This window comes from Eubalaena glacialis, chromosome 15 (assembly GCF_028564815.1).
Source record: "Eubalaena glacialis isolate mEubGla1 chromosome 15, mEubGla1.1.hap2.+ XY, whole genome shotgun sequence".
Lineage (NCBI taxonomy): Eukaryota > Metazoa > Chordata > Mammalia > Artiodactyla > Balaenidae > Eubalaena > Eubalaena glacialis.
Genome location: NC_083730.1, coordinates 71324762 through 71345678, shown reverse-complemented (window position 1 = coordinate 71345678; position 20917 = coordinate 71324762). Strand labels below are relative to the sequence as shown.

At 36.2% G+C, this 20917-nt stretch overlaps 1 protein-coding gene across 2 annotated transcripts in view; it reads left to right on the top strand.

The window, feature by feature from the left end:
• TTC28 (tetratricopeptide repeat domain 28) overlaps window positions 1-20917 on the top strand; it is a 594760-nt gene that overhangs the window by 20185 nt on the left and 553658 nt on the right. For both annotated transcript variants that reach the window (XM_061170303.1, XM_061170302.1), the window contains exon 2: window positions 13297-13575. In XM_061170303.1, coding sequence (XP_061026286.1) covers window positions 13297-13575 — 279 coding nt within the window. The remainder of the gene's footprint in view (window positions 1-13296; window positions 13576-20917) is intronic.

The following is a 20917-nucleotide window of genomic DNA, read 5'->3' as shown; positions in this document are numbered from 1 at the left end:
GGGCTCGAGGCACGTGGGCTTCAGTAGTTGCGGCACACAGGCTCAGTAGTTGTGGCCTACGGGCTCTAGAGCGCAGGCTCAGTAATTGTGGCGCACGGGCTTAGTTGCTCTATGGCATGTGGGATCTTCCTGGACCAGGGATCGAACCCGTGTCCCCTGCATTGGCAGGTGGATTCTCAACCACTGCGCCACCAGGGAAGCCCAGCAGGGGTATTTTTAATACAAGCAATTATGCCTTTGCAATATTGGAGTATCTCTCCTTTTATCAGTTGTGCATCAAAAGAACCAGGAGCCAAAGGCATTAGGCATCCTGTGACTATCTCAAAGGTAAGAGTTTATGAATTCCAAAAGGGGTGGATCTAAGATTTAAAAGGACCAATGGCAATGCTTTTGGCCGAGGTAGTTAAAGAGCCTCTACAGATTTTTCCAGTTGAGTCTTAATAAAGCCCTTAGTGCATTTGACTAAAGCAGAGGATTGAGGGTGGTAAGCACAGTGAAAGTATTATAAAACTGGCCAAACTGCACAGACTTGTTGAAGTACCTGGCCATTAAATGGGTTCCTGGGTCACTATGAAGTTTGAGAGGCGTTCCCTAAGTAGGGATAATTTTTTCCAAAAGGACTTTTTAGCCATAAAGGAGGCAGTAGCCTGTCTGCCAGGGAGGCCTTCAGTCCAGTGTGATAACATACAGACCATAACTAAAACATATTTATATCCATGAGACAGAGGAAGTTGTATGAAATCTGTTTGCCAGACCTCAAATGGTCCATTAAGCAGTTTAAAATGTCTGAGAGCAGTACGAACAGGCTTTCCTGGGTTGTACTTCAGATAAATGGGACAAGTGAGGTAGGCACTTTTGGTGGCCTTATTAATGTTTTCTCACCAATACTGATTCACGAAGGCTATCATTTTGTCAGTAGACCAATGGTTTATTGCGTGTACAATGGTGAGGACTGGGAATTTTAGAGCCTCTGGTAGGACTTGGTTGTTATTTGGTCCAAACCAGAGCTTTCTCTTTTTATCAAGTCAACAGTTGTTGAGTTTCCAATCTTGTTTTTCTTTTTCTGAGGCCAATTGTTGGGCTTCTCTAGCCAGTTTTTCTAAGTTATCATTTGGAGAAATATCCCTTTCGACCATGACAGAGGTTTGGCTATTGTTGGTTCCTTTAAGGGCAGCTTTCCTTGCGGAAATATCAGCAAGGTGATTTCCCTTAAATTGCAGAGAGTCAAGTTTAGAATGCCCTGGAATCTTAATAATAGCTAAAGTGGTAGGTAAAAGTATTGCATCCAGTAATTCCTGAACATAGGGGCCATTTTAAATTTTATTTCCACTGGAAGTAAGAAAGCCATGTTGCTTCCACTACATTTCAAAATCATGAGTTATTTAAGCACATCTACTCTTAATATAAATATTGGCAGTTTTGTCATTGGCTAAAGTATGGGCATACCTCATTTTACTGTGCTTCACTTTATTGCATTTTGCAGATATTGCATTTTTTACAAATTGAATGTTTGTGGCGATTCTGCATTGAGCAAGTCTGTCGGCGGCATTTTTTTCCAACAGCGTTTGCTCACTTTGTATCTCTGTGTCACATTTTGGTAATTCTCACAATATTGCAAAATTTTTCATTAATTTTATATTTGTTGTGGTGATCTGTGATCAGTGATCTTTGATGTTAGTATTGTGATTGTTTTGGGGCACCACGAATTGCGCCCACATAAGATGTCGAACTTAAATGATAAATGTTGTGTGTGTCCTGACTGCTCCACTCACGGGCCGTTCTCCTGTCTATCTCTGTCTCCTTGGGCCTCCCTATTTCCTGAGACATAACAGTATTGAAATTAGGCCAATGAATAAACCCTTCGGTTGCCTCTAAGTGGTCAAATCAAAGGAAGAGTTGCAAATCTTTCACTTTAAATCGAAAGCTAGAAATGATTAAGCTTAGTGAGGAAGGCATGTCGAAAGCTGAGATAGGCTAAAAACTAGGCCTCTTGTGCCAGTTACCCAAGTTGTGAATGCAAAGGAAAAGTTCTTGAAGGAAATTAAAAGTGCTGCTCCAGTGAATACACAAATGATAAGGAAGCGGAACAACCTTATTGCTGATATGAAGAAAGTTTTAATGGTCTGGATAGAAGATCAAGCTAGCCACAGCATTCCCTTAAGCCAAAGCCTAATCCAGAGTAAGGCCCTAACTCTCTTTGCTTCTGTGAAGGCTGAGAGAGGTGAGGAAGCTGCAGAAGTAAAGTCTGAGCTAGTAGAGGTTGGCTCATGAAATTTAAGGAAAGAAGCTGTCTCCATAACATAAAAGTGCAAGGTGAAGCAGCAGGTGCTGATGTAGAAGCTTCTGCAAGTTATCCAGATCTAGCTAAGATAATTAATGAATGTGGCTACACTAAACAGTAGATTTTCAATGTAGATGAAACAGCCTTCTATTGGAAGAAGATGCCATCTAGGACTTCCATAGCTAGAGAGAAGTCAGTGCCTGACTTTAAAGCTTCAAAGGACAGGCTGACTCTTATTAGGGGCTAATGCAGCTAGTGATTTTAAGTTGAAGCCAATGCTATTTACTATTCAAGAAATCCTAGGGCCCTTAGGAATTATGCTAAATCTACTCTGCCTGGATGACAGCACATCTGTTGACAACACGGTTTACTGAATATTTTAAGCCCACTGTTGAGACCTACTGCTCAGAAAAAAAGATTCCTTTCAAGATATTACTGCTCATTGACAGTGCACCTGTTCACCCAAGCGCCCTGATGGAGATATACAATGAGATTAGTGTTGTTTTCATGCATGTTAACACAACATCATTTTGCAGCCCATGGATCAAGGAGTAATTTCGACTTTTAGGTCTTATTATTTAAGAAATACATTTTGTAAGGCTGTAGTCACCATAGATGGTGATTCTAATGATGGATCTGGGCAAAGTAAATTGAAAAACATTCTGGAAAGGATTCAGCATTCTGGATGCCATTAAGAACATTCATGATTCGTGGGAAGAGGTCAAAATATCAACATTAAAAGAAGTTTAGAATAAGTTGCTTCCAACCCACGTGGATGACTTTGAGGGGTTCAAGACTTCAGTGGAGGAAGTAACTGCAGATGTGGTAGAAACAGCAAGAGAACTAGAATTAGAAGTGGCTCCTGAAGGTGTGACTGGATTGTAGCAATCTCATGATAAAACTTTAACAGATGAGGAGTGCTTCTTATAAATGAGTGAAGAAAGTGGTTTCTTGAGATGGAATCTACTCCTGGTGAAGAAGCTGTGAAGATTGTTGAAAGTGACAAAGGATTTAGAATATTACATGAACTTAGTTGATAAAGCAGCAGCAGGGTTTGAGAGGATTGACTCCAATTTTGACAGTTCTACTGTGGGTAAAACGCTATCAAACAGCACTGTGTGCTACAGAGAAATGGTTCATGAAAGGAAGAGTCAATTGATGAGGCAACCTTCACTGTGGTCTTATTTTCAGAAACTGTCATGGCCACCCCAGCCTTCAGCAACTACCACCCTCATCAGTCAGTAGCCATCAACATTGAGGCAAGACCCTCCACCAGCAAAAAGATTACCACTCACTGAAGGCTCAGACAATGGTTACCTTTTTTAGCAATAAAGTATTTTTAAATTAAGGTATATATAGATATATTTTTGGACATAATCCTATTACACACTTTATAGACTACAGTTTAGTGTAAACATGACTTCTAAACGCACTAGGAAACCAAAAAATTCATGTGACTCGCTTTGTTGTGATATTTGATTTATTGCAGGGGTCTGGAACTGAACCGGCAATGTTACCGAAGTATGCTTGTATAAGCCTACCACATTTTGAAAGATGTCTGGCAAAAACAATAGAGTAGTTGCTATCAAGACATTATTTCTGATAACAGATAGCAGAATTGGTTAACCAGCATAACCTTTTATTCTCTGTAGCAAGGAAACCTACCAGATCACTGCGTCCTACTGTTTTGTGGATTCTAAGGGAGGTCATGGTTCAATTCATATGTAGACCATCTGTAGACTGAGTAAATAAAATAACTTGTTTACACATGCCTCTGTTTTTTTTCAAATATGTATAGATACTGTTTTTTTTTAACTTTGATTTTAAAAAAATATTTATTTTAATTTTTTGCTACGTTGGGTCTTCGTTGCTGCGCGTGGGCTTTCTCTAGTTGAGGCGAGCAGGGGCTACTCTTCTTTGTAGTGCAGCGGGCTTCTCATTGCGGTGGCTTCTCTTGTTGCAGAGCATAGGCTCTAGGCATGCAGGCTTCAGTAGTTGTGGCACACGGGCTCAGTAGTTGTGGCATACGGGCTTAGTTGCTCCGTGGCATGTGGCATCTTCCCGGACCAGGGCTCGAACCCGTGTCCCCTGCATTGGCAGGCAGATTCTTAACCACTGTGTCACCAGGGAAGCCCCTTATTGCCTTTAAATACATGTATATTTTATGAATCAAAACAGTATCTAGGGCTGTGATTGCACCCCTCCTACCGTCTCATTGTGGCTTCTCCTTTTTCTTTGGGTGTGGGGTATCTTTTTTGGTGAGTTCCAGTGTCTTCCTGTTGATGACTGTCCAGCAGCTACTTGTGATTCTGGTGTTCTCACAAGAGGGAGTGAGAGCATGTCCTTCTACTCTGCCATCTTGGTTCAGGCTCTGTCTTATATATATCTTAAACTTCACATTACAGTTACTATTTTGTATAGCTGATGTTCATTTATATTTACTCATATATTTGCCTTTACCAGTATTATTCCTTCCTTTCTACATTTCCATATTTCTGTCTAAGATCGTTTTCCTGCAGTATTTCTTTTAGTATTTCTTTTAGAGTGGGCCTGATGTTGATGAATTCCCTCAGTGTTTGTTTGTTTGAACAAGTATTTATTTTACATTTTAAAAATTAACACACCATAAAATTCACCATTTAAAATTGTACAATTTAGTGGATTTTAGTATATTCACAACCATCACCACTGTCTAATCCCGAAAATTTCCATCACCCCAAAAACAAATCCAGTACTTGTTAGGTGTTCCATTTCCCCCATCTCTGGCCCTTGACAACCACTAATTTGCTTTCTGCCTCTATGGATTTGCCTACTATGGACATTTAATATAAATGGAGTCATACAAATGTGGCCATTTGTTTCTGGCTTCTTTCACTTAGCATAGTGTTTTAAAGGTTCATCCATATTCTCATGTGTATTAGTGTTTTGTTCCTTTTTTTGGTTCCATTGTGTGGCTATGCCACATTTTGTTTATTTACTTATCATTTGATGGATATTTGTGTTGTTATACTTTTTGGCCATTATGAATAATGCTGCTATGAACATTTGTGTACATGTTGTTGTGTGGATATACATTTTCAATTCGTTTGGGTAGATACCCAGGAGTGGAATTTCTGGGTCATATGGTAACTCTATGTTTAACTTTTTGAAGACCTGCCAACTGTTTTCCACAATGGCTGAACCATTTTAAATTCCACCAGTAATGTATGATCAATCCTATTTCCACTTCATTTTTTAATAATATTTTCTCTGGGTGTAGAATTGTAGGCTAGCTGCTAGTTCAGCTTCCATCATTCCTGTTGAGTTTGCAGCTTGTAGCCCCTTTGAAGGTAATGTGTCTTTTTTTCTCCTTTGTTTGCTTTAACATTTTCTTTGTTTTTGGTTTTTAGTGGTTTGACTGTGATGTGTGTTGGTCTAGTTTTCTTTGTGATATCTTGAGGTTGGATGAAGTTCAGTGGGGTCAGTATTCTGAGTTGATGTCTTTCATCAGTTTTAGAAAATTCTTGGTCATGAGGTATTCAAATATTGCATCTAATCCCTTTTCTCTCCTTCTGGGATCCCAATTATATGTGTGTTAGACCTCTTTGGCATGTTCCTCTTGTCTCTTATGCACCTATCATTTTTCCCCGTTTCCTTTTTCTATTTGAGTATATTTCATTTTGGGTATTTTCTATGGACTTTTCTTTCAGTTTATTCTGTCATTTGTGGGTCAAATCTTGCGAACCCATCCACGAAGTTCTTAACTTCATGTATTATATATTTTATATATAATACATATATATCATGTAATATATATTATATATTCTACATATATTTTGGAATGTACACTGAGTTCTTTTATTATATGGTCAATTCTCCAGTGAATTTTTTCTTATCATCTATTTAAAAAAATACATAATTAATATATAGCAGCTTATCCATATTTGGCCTTTGTGTGAATTCAAGAAAGATCCTACTCCCTAGCCATAAGAATAGCTTGGTGAGTAGAGAGTGACTTTGTAAGAAGATGGTACCTCCATTCTAGGCTTATGTAGCTCTGGGCCAGGGTGCAAAGGCTGGTTTTTAATTCCCTTTCACCTTCTTAGCCAGATACCCTTAGAAAGTGAACAGATTTTGCAACCATATATGGATACCCTGATATATAAAAGTAAGCTATGCTCTCTTTTCAGAATGATTTTTTTCATGTTTTAAAAAAGTAGGTAATATATGCATATAGTAAAATATCAGACAGTACAAAATTGAAAAGTTGGTCTCTCTACTACCTCTGCCTTCCAGTCCTCAAACAACTCTCTTTTGAGACAGTTACTCTACTGGTTTTTATATTGTTTCTGGCATAATTAATTCATAATATATTTAAGTATGCAAATGTATGTACATGTATATGCATTATTCCTCCCACTTATTTCATAGAAGGTAACATATCCTATCTCTCTGTTCTGCATCTTGATTTTTTCTAACTTTACATATCAGTATATAAAATCTACCTCATTCTTTTGGCTGGCTTTATAGTATCAATTACATGGATCTATTAAAACTAATTTATCTATTTTCCTATTGTCCAGTGTTGTGGTTATTTCTAATCTCATGCTAATACAAATGATGCTGTTATGAATATCCTGGTGTATGTAACTTTGTTTACATAAGTTAATGTATCTGAAGGCTAATTTACCAGAAGTAGGAAAAATGTCTAGAATTCAAAGGGTATGTATCTTTTACATTTTTAGAAGTATTCCAAAATTGTTCTATAATTACATCAGCTTACACTTTCACCAACAATGTATGGGTGGAATTTTTTCTTTGTTCCCTTATTAAAGTGTACTGATAATTTTTTTCCATTAGTATGAGAGGTGAAAAATGATATTTCAAGGTTTGATTTTCTTTTAAAATAAAAGAAACCACACATTAAAAAATATGATTAAAAGCCATATAGATTTCCTTTCTCATGATCTGTCTGTGCATATTTTTTGTTCATTTATTCCACTAGGTTTTATTTTTAAAAATTTTATTTATTTATTTATTTATTTATTTATTTATGGCTGTGTTGGGTCTTCGTTGCTATGTGCGGGGTTTCTCTAGTTGCGGTGAGTGGGGGCTACTCTTCGTCATGGTGCGCAGGCTTCTCATTGCGGTGGCTTCTCTTGTTGTGGAGCACGGGTTCTAGGTGTGTGGGCTTCGGTAGTTGTGGCACGCAGGCTCAGTAGTTGTGGCTCGCGGGCTCTAGAGCACAGGCTCAGTAGTTGTGGCGCATGAGCTTAGTTGCTCCGCTGCATGTGGGATCTTCCCAGACCAGGGCTCCAATCAGTGTCCCCTGCATTGGCAGGTGGATTCTTAACCACTGTGCCACCAGGGGATCCTCCACTAGATTTTTTTTCTGATTTATTTGTAGGACATTTTTATATAGTAAGCAAATTAGCTTTTTATTGTGTGTTACAAATAGTTTTATTTTATTTTTTTTACTCATTTGTGACTTATCTTTTTGCTTAATTAAAAATTATTTTTTCTATGCAGATATTTAAAACTTTTATGTTGTCAGATTTATCAGTGTTTTCTGTTATGTTTTTAGGTTTTATGTTGTACTTAGAAATGCCTTCCTCAGTTTACATGGTAAAAAATTCTGTTTCCTTTTAGTACTTTTATAATTTTATCTTATCTTAAACAGTTAATTCTTTGATTCCCCTATAGTTTTTTAATATAAAGGATGATAAATATTTTTCTTTTTTAAAATAATTTATTCTTTTAAATTTATTTATTTATTTTTGGCTGCATTGGGTCTTCGTTGCTGCGTGTGGGCTTTCTCTAGTTGCGGCGAGTGGAGGCTACTCTTTGTTGCAGTGCGTGGGCTTCTCATTGCGGTGGCTTCTCTTGTTGCGGAGCACGGGCTCTAGGCACGTGGGCTTCAATAGTTGTGGTGCGCGGGCTTCAGTAGTTGTGGCTCACCGACTCTAGAGCGCAGGCTCAGTAGTTGTGGTGCATGGGCTTAGTTGCTCCGTGACATGTGGGATCTTCCCGGACCAGGGCTCGAACCCTTGTCCCCTGCATTGGCAGGTGGATTCTTAACCACTGTGCCACTGGGGAAGCCCTGGTCCATATGTTATTGATGCTCCTTCTACCCTTTTAAGGTGAGTTTGTCAGAGGGTCAGAAGAAAATATCAACAATGTTAATGTATGTTGACATCCATAAACTATACCTATATGAAATATATGTGGAAAGAAAGAATATCAGAGGAATTAAATGAGTATTTCAGAATTTTATTTTTCTTTGTCTCCTTAAGTAGTACTGTATATTCACCCTAATAGTCTATGAATTTAATATGGCTGCTTGTTCCAAGTACTATATATATATAATCTGAGAAATACATGCAAGTCTTTTTTTAATCTCTCTGTATTGCCAAGTTTATCAATTGCCGAGAAGATAGAGAAGGACTAGGCAAATTATATCCCTTTTAAAAAACCATACACAAAAATGGCTATTTCTTAGCCTCCTAAGGACCACATTGTAACCAGCTGAGTAGATACAGGCATATTTTGACAAATTAGATACTTCTATGGACACTTAACTAGAGTGCATTTTCTCTTAAATTTGTGGGTACTTGGTGGTGATGATGGTGTTGGAGTTCTCCTCTAGTATTTATAATCTTTCTGCACTAGCATTGACTTTTCCATGGCATTTTTCTTTGCTCTCAGAGGCCTTATATTTAATAGTTTACACCAGTGTTTCAAGCATTTTCTGGTCCAGCTAGGTACTCTACCAAAAAGATACTTTGATCTCATAATGTATGGTATCTCTTCTCTCAGATTCACAGTGTGCAAAATAGAAGCTCTTAGAGGTCTTCCACTAAAGAAGAAACTTAATTTAACTTTGTTCATCCTAGTCTCCTGAGGACCTAGGGTTCCTTGGAATGTGTTTTGGAAAATGTTATTTTGTGTTACTGTATATGGAGGTAATAGAATGCAGACTCTTTCTTTTCTTAATTTGATTCTTATCTATTTTGGCATTGAACCAAATTACCCTGGGAAGCAGGGAATGCTGTAATAGTAGGATCATGTCTTTTTCACTTTTAGGCTACCTGTGAACCTAACGATTTTACTTTTAAAGGCTGCTATTGCTATTTTTATGTTGTACCCCTGAATTTTCAAATGTAGAATTTGTTTCTATGACTTATGGCTAGTACTGCCTTTAAGTAGAGTCATGATGACTGTATTTTCCAAAATGAAATCAGTCTTATACATTGTCACTGTCTTACATATTAGTTTGATGATGTGGATGAAATAAATAAACATCAAGGCTGTTTAGGAAAATCCTGGTTGTTTGGTAAATGTTCCATAGTCCATTCACTTTCAAGCAATATGCTTCATGATCATAATTTAAAATAAAAAACAAAAAACAAAACCCTAACTAGAGTACATTATTGGTTACTTCTAGTATGAGGTAGTTGAAGGATATAACTTGGGCACTGATATTTGAAACTTCTAGGATATTTTAAATTGTCCTGGAAATCTAGGCTATGATATCCCTGTAAGCAGAGGAAAAAATCTGGTTGCCTGTGTGGGAGATTAGCTCTGCCTTCTTCCTGCTCTCTGTAAAGTCTGCTCTTTTTAATGCAAATACCTCTGTGAGGAATCTATTACTTTTGTGCATGTTGATGTGTCACATATTAGATCTATCCACTTTTTGCAGTGGTTAAGAATCCGCCTGCCAATGCAGGGGATATGGGTTCGAGCCCTGGTCCGGGAAGATCCCACATGCTGCAGAGCAACTAAGCCCGTGCGCCACAACTACTGACCCTGTGCTCTAGAGCCCACGAGCCACAACTACTGAGCCTGTGTGCCACAACTACTGAAGCCCGCGCACCTACAGCCCGTGCTCCACAACAAGAGAAGCCACCGCAATGAGAAGCCTGCGCAACGCAACAAAGAGTAACCCCCGCTTGCCGCACCTAGAAAAAGACCGAGCGCAGCAAAAAAGACCCAATGCAGCCAAAAAAAAAAAAAAGGAAAAAAAAGATTATGCACTTTTGAATAGAGGGACTGGACTGAGTCTTAAAGGAAGACACCGGGAAGGAAATCACACTTTTTGTTGTAATTTCACTTAGGGCAAGCCTGCTTGAAATTGCAAGCTGTCTCTCTTGATACTGCTGTCTTAAGCTTCTATCCTCGGGACTCTAATGCAGTTTATAATTTTCCTGTTTTAAAAATGAGTAACATTTGACTCATTCACTCTCTTTCATTTTAAAGTCACTGCTATAAAATCATAGAAAACTTAGTGATTTGGAAAAATCAACATCAAAGACAGGTCTTAAATTGCCAAGATACAATTTACAGCAGATTATTTTTTTTCTTTTTGGTGATCTCCAAAAACTGATGTTTGTCTTTGAAATTCCATGGTAGTAGCAAAATTATAGTTAGCAAATTTGCCAGTCTAAAAAAATTCATTGGTGCATGAAAATTTATTTTTAAAAAGTTTTATTTTTTTAAAATTTAAAACTTATGTATGCTTATTGCCCAACATTGGGGTAAGAGAAAATTTTAAGAAAATAACTCACAATCTTATATCCAAAGATAACTTAGCATAGTTTACATATATATATATATTTTTAATTGGGGTATAGTTGTTCTACAGTGTTGTGTTAGTTTCTACTGTACAGCGAAGTGAATCAGCCATATGTATACATATATCCCCTCTTTTTTGGATTTCCTTCCCATTTAGGTCACCGCAGAGCACTAAGTAGAGTTCCCTGTGGTATACAGCAGGTTCTCATTAGTTATCTATTTTATACCTATTAGAGTATACATGTCAATCCCAATCTCCCAGTTCATCCCACCCCCCATTTCTCGCCTTGGTGTCCATGCGTTTGTTCTCTATGTCTTTGTCTGTATTTCTGCCTTGCAAACAGGTTCATCTGTACCATTTTTCTAGATTCCACAAATATGCGTTAATATACGATATTTGTTTTTCTCTTTCTGGCTTACTTCAGTCTGTATGACAGTCTCTAGGTCCATCCACGTCTCTACAAATGACCCAATTTCGTTCCTTTTTATGGCTGAGTAATATTCCATTGTATGTATGTACCACATCTTTTTTATCCATTCATCTGTCAATGGCATTTAGGTTGCTTCCATGACCTGGCTATTGTAAGTAGCGCTGCCGTGAACATTGGGGTGCATGTGTCTTTTTGAATTATGGTTTTCTCTGGATATATGCCCAGTAGCGGGATTGCTGGGTCATAATGGTAATTCTATTTTTAGTTTTTTAAGGAACCTCCATACTGTTCTCCATAGTGGCTGTATCAATTTACATTCCCACCGACAGTGCAAGAGGGTTCCCTTTTCTCCACACCCTCTCCAGCATTTATTGTTTGTAGATTTTTAAAAAATTAACTAATTAATTTATTTTACTTTTTTCTGCGTTGGGTCTTTGTTGCTGCGCACGGGCCTTCTCCAGTTGCGGCGAGCGGGGGCTACTCTTCATTGTGGTGCGAGGGCTTCTCATTGCGGTGGCTTCTCCTGTTGCGGAGCATGGGCTCTAGGCGCGTGGGCTTTAGTGGTTGTGGCATGCGGGGTCAGTAGTTGTGGCTCGCGGGCTCTAGAGCGCAGGCTCAGTAGTTGTGGAGCACAGGCTTAGTTGCTCCACGGCATGTGGGATCTTCCTGGACCGGGCTCGAACCCGTGTCCCTTGCATTGGCAGGTGGATTCTTAACCACTGCACCACCAGGGAAGTCCCTGTTTGTAGATTTTCTGATGAAGCCCATTCTGACTGGTGTGAAGTGATACCTCATTGTAGTTTTGATTTACATTTCTCTAATAATTAGTGATGTTGAGCTGCTTTTCATGTGCTTCTTGGCCATCTGTATGTCTTCTTTGGAGAAACGTCTATTTAGGTCTTCAGCATAGTTAATATTTTGATCTTGTTCCTTTCATTAATTTCTTAAGTGAAACCATCTTCACATAATTGAGATCATATTGTCTGCATAGGTTTGTATTTTGGTTTGTTTCTTTTTTTCTAAATTTATTTATTTTTGGCTGCATTGGGTCTTTGTTGCTGTGTGCAGGCTTTCTCTAGTTGTGGCGAGCGGGGACTACTCTTCATTGTGGTGCATGGGCTTCTCATTGCGGTGGCTTCTCTTGTTGCGGAACATGGGCTCTAAGCATGCGGGCTTCAGTAGTTGTGGCACATGGGCTCAGTAGTTGTGGCTCGCGGGCTCTAGAACGCAGGCTCAGTGATTGTGGCGCTCAGTAGTTGCTCCGCGGCATGTGGGATCTTCCTGGACCAGGGCTCGAATCCGTGTCCCCTGCATTAGCAGGCAGATTTTATTTTTAATTAATTAATTAATTTTATTTTATTTATTTTGTCTGCGTTGGGTCTTCGTTGCTGCGTGGGCTTTCTCTAGTTGTGGCGAGCAGGGGCTTTTCATTGCATCTTTGCGATGCACAGGCTTCTCATTGCGGTGGCTTCTCTTATTGCGGAGCACGGGCTCTAGGCACGTGGGCTTCAGTAGCTGTGGCTCACGGGCTCTAGAGCACAGGCTCAGTACTTGTGGCGCACGGGCTTAGTTGCTCCATGACATGTGGCATCTTCCCGGACCAGGGATTGAACCTGTGTCCCCTGCCTTGGTAGGGGGATTCTTAACCACTGCGGCAAGCAGATTCTTAACCACTGCGCCACCAGGGAAGTCCCTTTTGGTTTTTTTCTTAGTATAACTTTAGATTGCCAAGGAAAAGCCTGAGTACTTTTTTGCATTTATACATTCATTCTCTCAATCAAAAATATATACATGTATAAATATGTATGTTTATAACTATATGTATATATATGAACACACATACGTATATAGTGATACATTTGTATTTAAGGTACTATGTTGGCTGCTTCTTGGAAAGTTTATTGTCTTTCACGGCACAAAAGTTAACTATAATATAAAGCAGACTATGAAGAATGTCCATGTTCTCTTGAAATTCAGACAAGGAACCTCTCTGGATTATCTAAACTTTGTCTCACAAAGTTTCTTTGTTTGTAGATTCCTCTCTTTGGTGCTAAGACTGTTGGCCGGAGAAGTCCTGATGGACCAGTGCTGAGCAAAGCTGAATTTGTTGAGAAAGTTCGTCAGAGTAATCAGGCCTGTCATGATGGAGATTTCCACACAGCTGTTGTTCTGTACAATGAAGCCCTAGCTGTTGACCCTCAGAACTGCATCTTATACAGCAATAGATCTGCAGCCTATATGAAAATCCAGCAGTATGACAAGGCACTGGACGATGCAATCAAAGCCCGACTTCTCAATCCCAAATGGCCAAAGGTAGAAATTTCATTTACTTTCACAGAATCTTTTGTGCTGATTTCTTATTTTAATGTAACACTTTATTGACTGAGTGCAGTTATTAATTTTTTAATAGTCTGTACTTCAGCAAGATGTGGAATGGCTTCATTGAGCTGGTACACTAGTGAATAGCTTCCTTTTTTTATGCTTTGGAAGTATGCTTTCCTTGTCTAAGTTTAATTCTTTTCCTGTATGTTTGAGATATAAATTTTATTTTCACTCAGTTTCTTGATAGGATGCGTTCTAGTTATTTCTATAGGTTTTGGACACCTCTTTTTTGCACAGATGTTTTAGATGGAGTATTATGATCGTGTTTCTTTCCTTCAATTTTAAATAATTTTATTCCCTGTCAATGACTGCTTATTTTCAGAATGGTATTTAATCAGAGAAACTTTTTTTTCCCTAATAAATCATTGTAATTATCTATTTTCCCTTGAATAGTTTAAGTCTTGAGTTGTTATCTTTGTTTTGTATATACTTTATTTTCATTGTGCCTCTTCACCTTCTAATCCCCAGTTTATTTTAGAAATGATTTCTTAAGATGTGACTTGAAGTGTTGAGATTTTTTTTTATTGAACCACAGAACCATTTCATCCTATTTTTGGCTTTCTGTTGGGTTAACAAAGGTTAATGGAAATTTCCCAGAAGTTTAAAAAAGATTCTTACTGTCTTAATAATATGTCATAGTCATAGCTTTCTACCTTAATTCTGGTAGGTATTTTTGGCCTCATTCAGTGGAATTTCTAGTATTGCTGCTACCTTATGAGTTGTTTAGTATTCTGTAAATCCCTAAAGGATTTCTCTTATAAGTATAATCATTGTAAATGAAACAAAATCTGTTTTAAAAAATTGTTGTATGCCAACATTCGGTAGTTAGATTGCTGTTTTCAAAGGACAGACCTAGGTTCAAATTCCTTCTCTTCTATTAATGACAAAATGGTTTTGGATAAATCTCTTAACCTCTCTGAGGTTAAGATAAATGGGATGATAATACCTATCTTGTAAGGTTATTTAAGAGTTAGAGATAATATGTTACTTGTACATACTTGGTGTTTGGTGTATAATAGCTATGATTGTGCATTTTTATTAAATGTTCAAATTAGTAAATTATTCTAGCAAGGCTTGGCCTGTGTCTTCTCTTTTTCTTTCTTTCTTTTTTTTTTTTTTTAAGCCTGTGATTGATGTAATGAGCCTGATAAATACAGAGAGCTTAAATTTCAGATCAGATATCTTCATTCCTTTTTTATTGTGGTCCACTTAACTTGTGTCCTTATATTTGTGAATAGCTATAAACTTTTATCTTTTTCCTTTTTCTATGTCATTTCTACTTTCTCTTGTCAACCTCTTGTGATTTTTACACAGAAAATGGCTGAAAAGTTGCACTTTTATGATTATAGATGAAAAATCAACTTTTTTTGATAATTTCAAGTTTTAGTCTCTGATTTTTTTCCCTTATGATAAGTAAATTTATTGTATATTTATAATTTGCATTAATATTTCAACTCCATATTTGGCTTTAAGCAATCTAACTTAGGAACATTTAGAATTATACAAAATACAAATTAGGGTTTGTTATTGAAATCATGAAGGGTCTTTCTGTATAATATGATTCATAATAAAATTAATTTATAAAGAAATTACTACTGCATACAAAGTTGCATTTTATAAAAACTTGCTTTTATACTTACTTTTCTGGGAATATACTCATTATGTAAAAGAAAGTTCATTTATACTCTCTGTCATGAAAATATGCCTGGTAAATTTTTATCAATTCCTTTTTCTTTTAATTTTGACTTTTCTAACTGACTTTTTCATTATGATCCTTTCTGAAATCTTTCTCTGAAATGTCATTGTTGTCTAGTTTGATGTGGTAAAACATACCTTCCAATTTCTCTCTTTCTCTGTAAAAGTTAATTTTTTATATTAAGATGCAAGGGCTTCAGAGGTTGGTTGGAGAGTTTTTTATTCACATTCATTTTGTCTGAATGAAAGAATGATTTTGATGTTATATGGGCTGCAAAAGAAGTATGAGCAAAAGCACTATGAGAGCGCCCCCACCCGCAGAAAAGAATAAGCCCAGTCCCATTATGATACCTTATCTCCAGCTGCCTCTTAGCTGTTGTCTGTATATGTTCATTCTTTCTGTGTCCTGTTTAAGAAATATTTGTCTTACTCAAAGTTATAAAGTTTTTCTTATCTTTTCTTCTAGGATTTTTATAGTTTCTGCCTTTAAGTCTGTGATTCATTTCAAGTTAATTTTGGGGTATTGTATGAAGTAAGGGTCAAGGTTTATTTATTTTCCATATAGATAACCATGTTCCAGCAACATTTGTTGAAAAGACTGTCCTTTGCCCATTGAATTATCTTTGGCACCTTTGTCACAAACCATTTGATCATAAAAGTATTGGGGTATTTACTGGACTCTCTATTTTGTTCCATTGATTTATTATCTGTCTTTATCAAAACCATGCTATTTTGATTACTGTAGTTTTATTTTAAGTTTCAACATCAGATACTGTGAGTGTTCTAGCTTTATTCTTCTTTTTCTAGGTTGTTTTTGCTCTTCTGTCTTTGCATTTTTATATAAATGTAAAATCAACTTATCAATTTCTTCAAAAAACCTACTAGGAAACTAGTGGGATTGCACTGAATTTTTAATTTGGAGAGAATTGCTATCTAACATTCCAGTCCATAAATATGGTATATCTCTCCATTTATTCAGTTTTTCTTTTATTTCCCTTTACAAATTTTTGTAGCTTTCAGGTCTTGCACATCTTTTATTAAATTTATTCCTAAGTATTTTGTTTTTTGATGCTATTATAAATGGATTTAAAATTTTTCATTTTCTAATTTTTAATTGCTAGTCTATAGAAAAAAATGTATTTTTTTACTTTGTGTCATGTGACCCTGTTGCGTTTTCTTTTAAGTTCTAGTAGGACTTTTTACAGATCCCTTAGGATCCTTTCTGTACATGATCATGTCATCTGCAGGTAATGACATTTCTACTTCTTCCTTTTTTTTTTTTTTGCATATGCCTTTTATTTCTTTTTCTTGCTTCATTGTACTGGTTAGGATATCCACTACAATTATGCATAGAAATGGTGAGAGCAAACTTCCTTTACTCATTCCTGATCTTAGTGCAAAAGTAGTGAGCTTTTTATTGTTGATGATGATGCCCTTAATCAGGTGGAGGATATTCCCTTCAATTCCTATTACAATTGAGTGTTGAATTTTGTCAAAATTTTTCTTCATCTATTGAAATTATAATACATATTTTTTCTCATTTAGTGTGTTAATGTGGTAAGTTAAATTGATTTTGTTTTGGGATGTTAAGTCAACCTTGCATTCATGGGATACATACCACTTAGTCATTATGTATTATCACTTTTATATATTGTCAAATTTGATTTGCTGTAATTTTGTTAAGAATTTTTGCATCTGTGTTTATGAGGGATATTGATCTATGTTTTCTTTTCTCATGACGTCTTTGCTGGTTTTGGTATCAAAGTGATACTGGCCTCATACAATGAGCTGTGAAGTGTTCCCTCTTCTTGTGTTTTCTGAAAAAAATTTATGTAGAATTGGCATTGTTTTGTCCTTAAGTATTTGATAGAATTGACCAGTCAAGTCATCTTTACGTGGACTTTTCTTTGTGGGAAGATTTTAATTATGAATTCAATTTCTTTGATTGATATGAGGCCATTCAAGTTTTCTAATTGTTAGATTAGTTTTGGTATTTTGTTTCTTTCAGTTAATTTTTACATTTAATCTAGGTTGCAAATTTATTGGCATGAAGTTGTTAATAACATTCCTTTATTATCCTTTTCATTTCTGTAGGATCTATAATGATGTCCTTTCTTTCATTCTTGCTATTGTTAATTTGTATTTTCTCTCTTTTGTCTCATTAGTCTGCCCAGATGTTTATCAATTTTTTTTCTAGACAATCAGTTGTTGGGTTTATTGATTTTCAGTGTTGTACATTTTCTCTTTAATCAATTTCTGCTCTTTATTATTTTCTTCTTTCTAATTATTTTACATTTAGTTTGCTCTCCTTTTCATTTCCTGAGATGGGAGGTTAGGCCATTGATTTTAAATCTTTCTTCTTTTTTAATGTAATCATTTAAAGCTAAAATGTTCTCTCCAATCACTGCTTTTGCTGTATCCCACAAATTTTGACATGTTATGTTTTCATTATCATTCAGTTAAGAATATTTTCTAATTTTCCTTATGATTACTTCTTTCATCCATGAGTTTATTAAAGTTCGTTACTTAATTTCCTAATACTTGGGTTTTTTTTTAAAGTTATCTTATTATTGATATCTAACCTGGTTCCATTGTGGTTAAAGAACATACTTGGTATGATGTTACTGCTTTTCAATTTACTGAGGCTTGTTTCATGGCCAGCATATGATTTATCTTGGTGAACCTACTATGAGCAATTGAAAAGAATGGGTATTTTGCAGTTGTGAGGTATAATTCTATGGATATCAACTTGGTCAAGGTGGTTGATAGTGTTGTTCATATCTTCTTTGTCTTTGCTGACTTATATTTGTCTAGTTATTCCATCAATTGCTGAAATAAAGATAAATAGTTTCACTTTATTCATAAAATAAATAGTTTCATTCTTATTTTGGTGTAATAAACTTTTATTGTAACAGTTTTCTCATCAAAAGCTTTCTGTTGTTCCATATTGCCAATTGGCCTGATATTCAAGACTCTGCACAAGTGGTCACATTTCCCCATTTTTTTCTTGCTACTCTGCTGATAAACCTGCTCTTGTTGGTCCAGTCCTTTCCTTTTTCTTCCAATTAAGATTTCGGAATTGGTGATTTTCCCCTTTAATATTGTCAAATTTTGCTCCATGATTTTTGAAGCTCTATTATTAACATATACACTTTTATTATTATTATGTCTTATTGATCCTTTTATCATTATGCAAGGTCCCTCTTTATTTCTGGTACTAATTTTTGTCCTAAAATCTGTTTTGTCTGATATAATATAGCCACTCTAGCCATCTTCTGCTTACTTCTTGCATTATGTATCTTTTTCTATCCATATATTTTCAGTCTCTCTGGGCCTTTACATTTAAAATTCATCTCTTTTGGACAGCATATAATTGTGTCTTGCTTTTTAAATCAGTTTTGGAAGCCTCTGTCTCTTAATTGGATCTTTGTCCATTAACATTTAGCATGATTATCAATGCTGTTGATTGTGCCTCTACCATTTTGTTTGTCTTCTCTGTTTTTGTTCCTCTGTTACTCTTTTCTGACTATTTGTTGGTTTATTTGAATACTTTTTGAATTGATTTTTTTTCTTGAGAAAGTTTTCCATTGTTTTCTGTGGTTGTTGAAGTTGTTGTTTGGCCAGTAATTCTCTCGGTCAGAATAGAATTGCATACTTTATTTCTTGAGTTGAAGCTCCAGCTTCAGTACAGATATTTTGTCTTTAGTTGAACTGCTTTGAATTTGTTTCATACATGTTAATTCAAGGGTTATCCAAAGATGTTGGAAGACAGAATTTGTGTATCCCTTTTCTGGTTCTTTTCCTTCTGGAATCCCCTTCCTCCTTGGCCAAAGACTATGATTTCCTGTGCTTCAATATTCTGATTCCACAGACCAGAAAGACAGCACTCCTGTTGCCCTGCTGACCTGCAGTCAGCACCTCATCTCTGCACCCTGAAAATGGAAAGTCATTTCACAGCTTTCTTCCTCCAGAATCTGCCTGCTTCTTGTTACTCTCCAGTGCTTTCAGGTAGCTTCTTTTTGTGTTATGTCTAGATTTTATAGTTGTTTTCTATGTGGGAGTGGATCCACTAGGATCTTGCTCAGTCATTACTGGAAGCAGAAGTGACATCTTTTCTGTGATCTAAGGTTCCTCATGGTCAGTGGATCCCCCAACAAACTCATCTTGCTTCTTTGGACAAGGTGGCTTTCTTGATGTTTTGAATTCTGTCATTGGGGTCATTGTTCCTAGTTACCTGGTCTCATACATTTAGGTTATTTATCTCTTTTTCCTTTTTAATTCTTTCTATCAAATTGGTCAATAACCCCTCTGCATTCTTTTTTAAATATATTTCGTATATATCTTATACAGTTTATTTCCATAGTTAGTATTATAGTCTAGGTTCTTATAGTTTCATTCTTATTTTGTTGTGATAAGCTTTTATTGTAACAGTTTTCTCATCAAAAACTTTCTGTTCATATTGCCAATTGGCCTGATATTCAAGACTCTGCACAAGTGGTCACATTTCCCCGTTTTTTTCTTGCTATTCTGCTGATAAACCTGCTCTTGTTGGTCCAGTCTTTTCCTTTTTCTCCTTACTTCTTGTTTATGTCAAGCTCTGTGCCTGGAGTTTTCTTCCCTGCTCCCACTATTATTGGGCTACATAGGATAGGTCCAGACTCCTACTTTTTTTTTTTTTTTTAATTTAAGTATAGTTAATTTACAATGCTGTGTCAGTTTCAAGTGTACAGAAAAGTGATTCAGTTATATTTATATACACACATATGTATATATAGATATTCATATATTCTTTTTCAGATTCTTTTCCATTATAGGTTACTGTAAGATATTGAGTATAGTTCCCTGTGCTATACAGTAAATCCTTGTTGTTTACCTCTTTTATATATAGTAGTATGTATATGTTAATCCCAAACTCCTAATTTATCCCCCATTCCCCCCTGCTATCCCCTTTGGTAACCATAAGTTTGTTTTCTATGTCTGTGAGTCTGTTTCTGTTTTGTAAGTTCATTTGTGTCATTTTTTTAGATTCCACATGTAAGTGATATATGATATTTGTCTTTCCCTGTCTGACTTACTTCACTTAACATGATAATCTCTAGGTCCAGCCTTGGTTGCTGCAAATGGCATTACTTCATTCTTTTTTATGGCGGTCAACTCTTACTTTTTCCTGGAGGCTACATTGAGCTTCTGTGAATATCATTCGTTGTCTGTTGCTAACTTCACTTAATTAATTATTTATATTGTTATGTAAACATGTCACTTGAATGTATCTGAGTCTTAAATTGGCTTGAAAATCCCTTGAAAGTTTGTTGTTTATTTTATAGTCCTGATATTCCTGTGTACTTTTTTTTAAACCTCAGTATTTAAATCAATGAGAAAATTAGGAGACGTAATTGTGCGTTTTTTTCTTGAAGACTTCTAAGGATGCAGATGTCACAAACCATAAACTTATCACCTTGATGTTTATTTATTTATTTTAAATTAATTAATTAATTAATTTTTGGCTGTGTTGGGTTTTTGTTGCTGCGAGTGGGCTTTCTCTAGTTGCAGCAAGCGGGGGCTACTCTTCGTTGTGGTG